Source organism: Pan paniscus, chromosome 10 (genome assembly GCF_029289425.2).
Source record: "Pan paniscus chromosome 10, NHGRI_mPanPan1-v2.0_pri, whole genome shotgun sequence".
Lineage (NCBI taxonomy): Eukaryota > Metazoa > Chordata > Mammalia > Primates > Hominidae > Pan > Pan paniscus.
Genome location: NC_073259.2, coordinates 38,560,557 through 38,571,234, shown reverse-complemented (window position 1 = coordinate 38,571,234; position 10,678 = coordinate 38,560,557). Strand labels below are relative to the sequence as shown.

General features: G+C 44.6%; 1 protein-coding gene and 1 long non-coding RNA gene across 4 annotated transcripts in view; one reads left to right on the top strand and one right to left on the bottom strand.

The window, feature by feature from the left end:
* LOC100976160 (SAP domain-containing ribonucleoprotein) overlaps positions 1–10,678 on the bottom strand; it is an 80,240-nt gene that overhangs the window by 6,630 nt on the left and 62,932 nt on the right. For 2 of the 3 annotated variants that reach the window (XM_063593039.1, XM_008959699.4), the window contains 2 exons: positions 3,345–3,434; positions 130–412 (listed from right to left, as the gene is read on the bottom strand). In XM_063593039.1, coding sequence (XP_063449109.1) covers positions 371–412; positions 3,345–3,434 — 132 coding nt within the window. In that variant the 3' untranslated portion in view covers positions 130–370. Of the gene's footprint in view, positions 1–129; positions 413–3,344; positions 3,435–10,678 lie in introns of those variants that run through there. The other variant, XR_004665675.3, reaches the window with a different exon arrangement.
* LOC103784261 (uncharacterized) overlaps positions 1–10,678 on the top strand; it is a 97,886-nt gene that overhangs the window by 27,961 nt on the left and 59,247 nt on the right. The window lies entirely within an intron of this gene.

The following is a 10,678-nucleotide window of genomic DNA, read 5'->3' as shown; positions in this document are numbered from 1 at the left end:
TTCCTTGTCTTCTCTTCTAAGGGATAAAGGTATTATGGCCAATTCTCTATCATATTTGCCCCTGAAGCTCCCCTTATCTGGTCTAATCTAGCTCCAATAAATCAAAGGAGCACCTAATAAAACACATTGTTCTCTTTTCTATTTTTTTTATTAACAAGCAACATAATCAAAAACAAAAACACAACAACCTTAAAGCTGAAACAGCAATAAGTCAAACTGCTGCCGCAGTTCACGGATGTACCTGGGGTACATGCTCCCTCATTGCGAGGCAGGACGTAGGCACATGACTGTGCATTTAGGCATATATGTGACCAAGAAGAAGGAGAGAAATGGAAAACACTGGAGAACAGAAAGTATCAGGAACTTTTCATCAGGCAATCCCAAAGCGCTCTGCTCTTTTCCTCTTCTTTGCCTGTAAAGAAGAAGCAAGAAGAAAAAAATTAGACTGAAGACAATAGTTGCCTGGGTTCCTGGCTGCTTTAATCCAAACTCACATGAACTGTCACAAGGCCCAAGAAGGAAGGATGGCCCAGACTTGAGCTTGGTAGCTAGAGATTTCATTCCTGAATCTCTCCAATCCTTCCAGTTATCCAGTAGGAGCTGGAAAGTTTAATGGGTAAGGAGGGTGAGGAGTAAAGAAGATTACTGGGGACGAGGGACAGAGAGAAGAACAGTGGTAGAAAATGGGAAGATTCCTGAAGCAAAGAGGGCCACTCAGCCTGAGATCAAGCTAGCCTGGAAACAACGGGCTCTTAACAGGCTGGGAAAAGTCTTCCAGTCAATGGGGAGACGGAAGATTTCAGAGGATAAAGGATTAACCAATGCTATTCATAGAGGTGAAGGAGATGCCCTTCTGAGCAGTCAGGCCCAGACAGTAGCTATTCCTTAGGACTCCAACTCACAAAAAAGGCATATAAATCTTTGATGCCAACAGAACGAATAGGGAGTGAGTGGTATGTGGGTGAGTCCCTATCATAGATCTCTTAAAGGAGACAGCAACACTGGAGAGGACACAAAATGGTGAAGGAAGACTTCTGGTTCTGGAAGTGACTCACAGAACAGCACCAAGTCCTTCATGGGCACTCCCAACCACTGCCCCTAGCAGAATACAAACTCCTCTGGCTTTTTTCTAGTGAAGAGTGTTAGCTGATCTGACTGGCTCACGCCTGTAATCTCAGGACTTTGAGAGGCCGAGGCAGGCAGATCACGAGGTCAGGAGTTCAAGACCAGCCTGACCAACACGGTAAAACCCCGTCTCTACTAAAAACACAAAAATTAGCCGGGTGTGGTGGCACACGCCTGTAATCCCAGGTACTCAGGAGGCTGAGGCAGAATAATCACTTGAACCCGGGAGGCGGAGGTTGCAGTGAGCTGAGATCGCACCACCGCACTCCAGCCTGGACGACAGAGCGAGACTCCATCTCAAAAAAAAAAAAAGAAGCTTTTCATAAAGCATCATCCTGTTGGTACTGTCCTCAAGATAGTAAGTTCTTGCCAGATATGGCTGTTTAAGGCCTTCCACCATGATCGTAAGCTTCCTGAGGCCTCCCCAGAAGCCAAGCAGATGCCAGCACCATGCTTCCCATAAAGCCTGCAGAAATGTAAGCCAATTAAGCCTCTTTTCTTCATAAGTTACCTAGTCTCATGTATTTGTCCTTTACAGCAATGCAAGAACAGCCTAATATACTTTTTTTTTTTTTTTTTGAGACGGTCTTGCTCTGTTGCCCAGGCTGGAGTACAGTGGTGCCATCTGGGCTCACTACAACCTCCACCTCAGCCTCTGGAGTAGCTGGGACTACAGGCACATGCCACCACACTCAGCTAATTTATTTTAAACTTTTAGTAGAGATGAGGTCTCACTATGTTGCCCAGGCTAGTCTCCAACTCCTGACCTCAAGTGATCCTCCCACACTGCTCTCCTAAAGTGCTGGGATTCTTTCATTTTGAGAAACTATCTGTAAACAAAGTGACAAGAACAGGAAGTCTCATTTGAGTCCACTGTCCTTTTCCAGAAATGAGTTAGGCACAACCAGTTCTTATTAAATATTTTAAAACTATCCCTTTTTATACAGAATCGTTTCACTCTTTAAATAAAACTTTGAGGTAGGTTTTATTATCTCCACTTCCTAGATGATGAAACCTGAGGCTCAGGAAGTACTGTAACTTATTAATACTAAGTGGCAAAGCCTTTTTCTTTTCTTTTTTTTTTTTGAGAGCAAGTCTCACTCTGTAGCCCATGTTGGAGTGGCGTGATCTTGGCTCACCGCAACCTCTGCCTCCCGGTTTCAAGAGATTCTCATACCTCGGTCTCCAGAGTAGCTGGGATTACAGGCACATGCCACTGCACCCGGCTAATTTTTTTAAATAAGTAAATAAATAAATAAATAATTGTATTTTTAGTAGAGATGGGGTTTCACCATGTTGGCCAGGCTGATCTTGAACTCTCGACCTCAGGTAATCTGCCTGCCTCAGCCTCCCAAAGTGCTAGGATTATAGGCGTAAGCCACCGTGCCCGGCCGCCTTTTTCTTTTTTGAGACAGGGTCTCACTCTATTGCCCAGGCTGGAGTACAGTGGCGCCATCCAGGTTCACTGCAGCCTTGACCTCCTGGGCTTAAGTGATCCTCCCATCTCAGCCTCCTGAGTAGCTGGGACTATAGGTGTGTGCCACCACGCCTAGCTAATTTTCCTAGTTTTAGTAGAGACAGGGTTTCTCCATGTTGCCCAGGCTGGTCTCAAACTCCTGGGCTCAAGAGATCTGCCTGCCTCAGCCTCCCAAAGTGCTAAGATTACAGGCATGAGCCACCACACCCAGCCCAGAGCCAATTTTAGAATCCAAGCCTACCTGATTCCAAACGTTATACTCTTTGCCACTAGTCTAACAGACTCTAACACTGAATTAAGTATATTGATGGAATTCAGTGATGCCACTTCACCCAGAAAAAAAGTTATCAAGAAAAAAGCAAAATATTTGGACACTTAAGAAGTAGGTGGGTGGCCAGACATAGTGGCTCATGCCTATAATAATCCCAGCAATTTGGGAGCTGAGTGCAGAGGATCGCTTGAGCCCAGGAGTTTGAGACCAGCCTGAGCAACAGAATGAGACCCCATCTCTACTTAAATAAATAAATAAATAATTAAGAAGTAGGTGGGAAAACAGTGTTTCTCTACTCAGTTTATTCACTCTCACTTCCTGGGCAACAGAGACCCCAACTCGACTTAAATAAGTAAATAAATAAATAAATAAATAAATAAATAAATAGGTGGGGAAACAATATTTCTCCATTCAGTTTATTCACTCTAATTTCCCTTCAAGGTCTATGAAGCGTTCCAGGTATATTTTTACCTCTGTATCCTCTGTGGTTCCAGTTCCAGCTGAACTTGTGACAATCCCAAATCGCTCCTTCCTCTTTTTCAGTTTCTCATCATCTTCAGACTGTTCAAGGACAAAGGAAAGAGTTGAAACAAACTAGCCTCCATTCACCAAGTAAATGGGAATGAAATGATAACTTATTGGTCACAAGGTGCTAACCAACCCTGTGCCAAGAACTAAGGATCACATAAAGAGATAAGATACATAAGAAACTGAATAAGCTAGCATATACTATGTTGTACCTAGAATGACTAAAAACTTAATTTTAGGCAGGGCCTCAATACTCATAAGACAAGTAGGGTAAAGAAACAGTAAGAGGCCGGGCACGGTGACTCACACCTGTAATCCTAGCACTTTGGGAGGCTGAGGCGGGTGGATCAGGCAGTCAGGAGTTCAACACCAGCCTGGCCAAGATGATGAAACCCCATTTCGACTAAAAATACAAAAAAATTAGCTGGGTGTGGTGGCGGGCGCCTGTAATCCCAGCTACTAGGGAGGCTGAGGCAGAGAACTGCTTGAACCTGGGAGGCAGAAGTTGCACTGAGCTGAGATCGCACCACTGCACTCCAGCCTGGGTGACGGAGTGAGACTCTGTCTCAAAAAAAAAATAATAAATGAAATAAACAGTAAGAAACACCCATAAAACAAATTTCTATGCTCAAGCAATTCTGGCAGTTGAGGGATATGGAAAACTGAGGTTTCACTGAATAACACCCAAAGTTACACCTAGTAACACCTAGTTAGAAGGTACCCAAACTACTTGTTGAACAATGCTTACACGTTACCAAGGAAAGAAAGGGGAAGAGGGCCAGAGTGGTATTTCTGAAAAACTTATTTGCTTGAAACACCCAGCAAAGCCATAGAAGGCTCTGAATAGTTTGAAATGATTCTTAAAACAGGTGAATCAAGGTGACAGCCATGGTCAACTCTCTAAGAGAAATGCTGTGGACATTTTCCAAGCATCTGTGAAACTCATGATGTCTGCCTGGGAATGAGAGAATATTTCAGTTTACCATGAGTTGGAGCTCGCCATTATTCTAGGTGTTTTGTATCATTCATGTCCAACACTGCTCAGTATAAGAGTCTATATATTTTCCTATCAGAACCTAAACCCTACCATTTTATTTAGCCCACTTTAACAGTTATTTTCTCTTTCTCCACCTCCCCCTCACATCTTATCACCAGTCATCAGAAGCTCAGCCACAGGATTAGAAAACATCTGAAATCAGGTAGGCTCCTCGGGTGTCTTTCCTCCAGGAAGGACTTTCTAAAATTTGGCACATATATAAAAAGATCTCATTCTCTCATCATCTCAAGAGACCCTCTACTCCCTAGAGATGTACCCATCCTCACTAAAGAGCAGGACAGTTTCTTTGACTTTATTTACGTTAAGTTAACCCAACAGAAGGACAGATAAGCAAGAGTTCAAACAAGGGCACAGTGGCTCACACCTGTAATTCCAGCACTTTGGGAGGCCAAGGCAAGCAGATCACTTGAGGTCAGGAGTTGGAGACCAGCCTGGCCAACATGGTGAAACCCATCTTTACTAAACATACAAAAATTGGCCAAGCATGGCCGCGGGTGCCTGTAATCCCAGCTACTTGGGAGGCTGAGGCAGGAAAATAGCTTGAACCCAGGAGGCGGAGGTTACAGTGAGCTGAGATCATGCCATTGCAGTCCAGCCTGGGTGACAGAGTGGGACTCCGTCTCAAAAGAGTTCAAACAAACTACCTTTTTTTTTTTTTTTTTGAGACAGAGTCTTACTTCGTTACCCAGGCTGGAGTGCAGTGGCACAATCTCAGCTCACTGCAACCTGTGCCTCCCAAGTAGCTGGACTACAGGCATGTGCCACCATGCCCGGCCAATTTTGTATTTTTAGTAGAGACGGGGTTTCTCCATGTTGGTCAGGCTGGTCTCGAACTCCCAACCTCAGGTGATCCGCCCACCTTGGCCTCCCAAAGTGCTGGGATTACAGGTGTGAGCCACTGCGCCTGGCCTCAAACAAACTTTTAAAGAATGTCTGTGTGGTGCTTCTGAGCTGGATTTGTTTTTAAATCCCAAGGAAATTATAGTCCTACAGTCTATAGGCCGGCTGTGTCTCTGGGTGTCCCAAAACTACAAGGTCAAAAGCAAAGGTAACAAAAAGACCTACAGAAATATACAGGAATTTTTCAATGCCTCTACTCTCAACCCCAACCAAGGAGTTGTCTTTGTCCCTGTGGCCACAGCAGCCACCTGTACAAATCAAAAGCAGGGCAGCTATCCAGCTTTCTGTGCTCAATTTAACTAGTCCACCTGTCTGAACACAGCAGGCAGGAGTACTGTCTTGGTCTTTAACTCTTTCAGCTTGAGAAAGATGTTCATTTTCTCCCTTTTGCTGCACCTGCTTTCTAGTGAGTAGGAAGAGACCTAAGAAAGAATGATGGTTACGAACCAATTAAGAATCCTATACAAGTTATCATTTAATCACAGTTTATTACTAGAATAAACTACTGCCTACACAGTTTTTCTGCCTTTCTCATTATGACCACCAGCAAATCCATAGCGGGTACCTCATTAATGTACTCTGAACTATTGTAAAAACATTAAGCCAGGTTCAAAGAAAAAAATAAGTATTCTTGTCCTTAATAATAATAAATTAAAATAATAACATTATAGCCATGAACATCTGAGTGCTTAGTATATGCCAGGTACTGTGTGCAGTTCTTTACACATGCAATATCTCATTTACTACTTTTTTTTTTTTTCCCCCCCAGAGACAGAGTCTCGCTCTGTCGCCCAGGCTGGAGTGCAGTGGTGCCATCTTGGCTCAATGCAATCTCCACCTTCCAGGTTCAAGGGATTCTCCCGCCTCAGCCTCCTGAGTAGCTGAGACTACATGCGCACGCCACCACACCTAATTTTTGTATTTTTAGTAGAGATGGGGTTTCGCCACGTTAGCCAAACTGGTCTCGAACTCCTGACCTCAGGTGATCCGCCCACTTCGGCCTCCCAAAGTGTTGGGATTACAGGCGTGAGCCACTGCATCCAGGCCCATTTACTACTTTATTTTAATTTTTGCAGAGAGGGGGATCTCGCTATGTTTCCCAGGCTAGTCTTGAACTCCTGGGCTCAATCAATCCTCTTGCCTCAGCCTCCCAAAGTGCTGGGATTACAGGTGTGAGCCACTGTACCTGGCATCATTTACTTCTTATAATAATCCTATGGAGTAGGCACAGCAATTAAATTCATTTCATAGATAGGAAAATTTAGTCTTGGAGAGATTAAGTGACTCACCCAAAATTTCACAAATAATACAAGGATTGGAATCCAGGACATTTTACTCAGGAATCCACTTTCTTAGCTTTACCACCTCCTCAAGGTATCTCACTTAAGTATTTCTTTGGAAGAACAGTAGGACAATTAAGTGCTTAACTCCCAAGGAGGAAGGATCACTAGAACCCTTAGCTAAAAAAACTTGTAAATTTTAATCACATCACTCAAATAATCAGGTCAAGAATACTAGGACCCCTTCTTCTAACGTACCATATACCTACAATTTATAAGTAACAGTATCTAGGAAAAGGGCTCCAGTTAGTAATCTTGTACTAATGTTTTTCTCAGCTAAATCTGGTTCTAATTTTGCTTAATTGGCTATTCCATTTGTTGAGATGTAATAAAAGAATAAGGGGCTGGGAGCGGTGGCTCACATCTGTAATCCCACCACTTTGAGAAAATCCCAGGAAGGATCTTCTAAAATCCTGAGGTCGGGAGTTCGAGACCAGCCTGACCAACATGGAGAAACCCCGTCTCCACTAAAAATACAAAATTAGATGGGCGTGGTGGCGCATGCCTGTAATCCCAGCTACCTGGGAGGCTGAGGCAGGAGAAGCGCTTGAACCCGGGAGGTGGAGGTTGCGGTGAGCCGAGATCTCGCCATTGCACTCCAGCCTGGGCAACAAGAGCGAAACTCCATTTCAAAAAAAAAAGAAAAAGAATAAGGCTGGGCGCAGTGGCTCACACCCATAATCCCAGCACTTTGGGAGGCCGAGGCGGGCAGATCACAAGGTCAAGATATAGAGACTATCCTGGCCAACATGGTGAAACCCCGTCTCTATTAAAAAAAAAATACAAAAATTAGCTGGGTGTGGTGGCGAGTAGTAGTCCCTACTCGGGAAGCTGAGGCAGGAGAATCACTTGAACCCGAGAGGCGGAGGTTGCAGGGAGCCAAGATCACGCCACTGCACTCCAGCCTGGCAACAGAGCCAGACTCTGTCTCACAAAAAGAAAAAAAAAAAAAAAAAAAAAAGGAAGGTTTCCAACAAACATTAAGTCCCACCACATTTTTTACTAACAAAGTCAAGGGGGAAAGTTTCCTTGATCTACTACCACTAAGATAAAGTGAATATGGAATATAAATGGGGATTTCAAGTTGAGAACCTCTAGAATGTTCTAGTTGATATATCTTCACTAAGTCTCCTGGCCAAGTAGGAAACAGTTTTCAGGAAAATAAATGGAGCCTCTCTTCTTGTGGAGAGGCAAGACTAGACCACTATCTTGTTAAACTACCATTATAAACTTTTTTCCATTCAATTTAGCACTACCAGTACTTCAGCAAGTTCAAATCACAGAGGAGATAAGACTTTTGAAACCCAGACATTATATAAGCACAAACCCTGAGGCCAAGCCCTCCCCCAACGTATGTCCACTTGGAATGTGCGGGCCAGTTTTGCTTCTCCTGGTTCTTTATTTGGCTATATCCTCAAATGGGGAGTCTGATTTCCCCATTAGCCACCTGCCTCGCTGCCCACCTTTTTTAGAGACAGGGCCTCACTCTGTTGCCATGCTGTCGTGCAGTAGCATGATCATGGCTCACTGTAATGTTGAATCCCTGGGCTCAAGTAATCCTCCAACCTTAGCCTCCTCAGTAGCTAAGAACTAAAGGTATGTGCCATGCCTGGCTAATTTTTTTTTTTTTTTTTTTAATAGAGACAGGGTCTTGCTATGTTGCCTAGACTGGTTTCAAACTCCCGGACTCAAGCAATCCTTTCACCTCGCCTCCCAAAGTGCTGGGATTACAGGCATGAGCCACCCACTAGCTTCCCTTTTAAACAAGATCTTTGGTGCCTCTTCAGGAGATACAGGCAGAGCATCTGTTCTAAACCCATTAGGGGTTCCAGGGGAAAACAACAACAACAACAATACATCTTTCCCCCAACCCCCCACAAATAGCCTGCTCTTCCCTCCCCACCCAGCACCCCTCAGCTCCTCTCTTAAAGCCTCTTTCCTCCTTTCCCTGCAGGGAAAGTGCACAACTGGGCCCAGTAAATCAACACAGTTCTAATGATCTCTCTCACTTGACCCTTCTAGCGTGACGGTGTCGCATGGAAACAAACGTACAATAAACTTCACTCCATCTTTAGCTCCTTGCTGACAGGTTTTGATTCATGGGATGGTGAAACCCATCTGAGGGAAATTACCTCGATCAAAACTCATGTCTCTCTGCATTCATCAGGCCAATGCTCCCTCAGGCCATGCTCAAGTGCACAAATGGGGTTGTGGCATCTGCAGGCAGCAGTGACCCCTCTAGCTCAGTGTCACATGCATTTGAAAACCTTTCCCTTCTTCATCCCTCCCCCACTACCCTCCCTCAAACCCTCAACTACTAACAAATCTTTTTTCTTCCCATGCATACTCCTGTGTGAGAAGAGAAGTGCTTGAACCTGAAGTGCCCTTATTTCCTATCAAATCTATACTCCTAAAAACAAACAATTTGCACCCAAAATCAAGAGAAAACTGTCCTTACTGGCCAAATACAGGCATTGGATGTTCAGATTAATCCATACATTTCCATTCCTCCCTCCTCTTCCATCTCAAGATTTAAAACACCAAGCCAACCGACAGATGCCAGTAATTTCAGTATATACAAACCTCATGGTACCTAATACCTGTCTTGTTTGCTTTCCTTAAGATCTCATTTATAAAAATGAGAAATAATTGTGCAAAAGAGGAGAGAGTACCTATATAAGAACAGAAAGCATAGTCTACATATTTTGGGTTTTTTTTGGCGGTGGGGGGGGGGTTGTTTTTTTTGAGACAGTCTCACTCTGTCACCCAGGCTGGAGTGTAGTGGCTCAATGTCAGCTCACTGCAACCTCCACCTCCCAGGCTCAAGGGAGCTTCTCACCTCAGCCTTCCAAGCAGCTGGGACCACAGGCGCAAGCCAACACGCCCAACTAATTTTTGTTTTTTTGTAGAGAGAGGGTTTCACCATGTTGCCCAGGCTGGTCTTGAACTCCTAAGCTCAAGCAATCTACCCGCCTCTGCCGCCTAGTCTCTGCCTCCCAAAGTGCTAGGATTACAGGAATGAGCTACCATGCCCAGCCCCAGGGTCTATATTTAATAAAACCAAATACCCTTAGTATCATTGTATTTTCCATTGTAGAATACAGTTCCAAACTGAGCCCTTGAAAACAATACCTGAAAGAGAAAAGACAGACATTCAAGCCTGCTCCAAGATACAAATTACATGTGTAAAGAGTGCTTTGCACACAGGAACTATAAAAGGTATTCAATAAATGTTAGCTATTACTTTTATTGCCGTATTTCTCCTGGTCCTTGAAACAAAGTTTGAGATCACAATCAAAATTTAAGCTAACAATGCCATTCATTCTTCTAGATAAGAAGTGAAATCATGGTGGCCTAGTGTGGTGGTTCACACATGCCATCCCAAGCACTTTGGGAGGCCGAGGTGGGAGGATCACTTGAGCCCAGGAGTTCAAGACCAATCTGGGCAACATAGTGAGACCCCATCTCTACCAAAAAAAAAATTTAGCTGGGCATGGTGGTACACGCCTGTGGTTCCAGGTACTCGAGAGGCTGATGGGGGAGGATTGCTTGAGCCAAGGAGGTTGAGGCTGCAGTGGGCCATTGTCACGCCACTGCACTTCAGTCTGGGCAACAGAGTGAGATCTTGTCTCAAAAATATACAAATACAAGCCGGGCACGGTGGCTCACGCCTGTAATCCCAGCACTTTGGGAGGCCGAGACGGGTGGATCACGAGGTCAGGAGATCGAGACCATCCTGGCTAACACGGTGAAACCCCATCTCTACTAAAAATACAAAAAATTAGCCAGGCATGGTGGCGGGCGCCTGTAGTCCCAGCTACTCGGGAGGCTGAGGCAGGAGAATGGTGTGAACCCGGGAGGCAGAGCTTGCAGTGAGCCGAGATCGCGCCACTGCACTCCAGCCTAGGCAACAGAGCGAGACTCCCTCTCAGAAAAAAAAAAAAAAGGATATACACACACACACACACAAATACAAATAA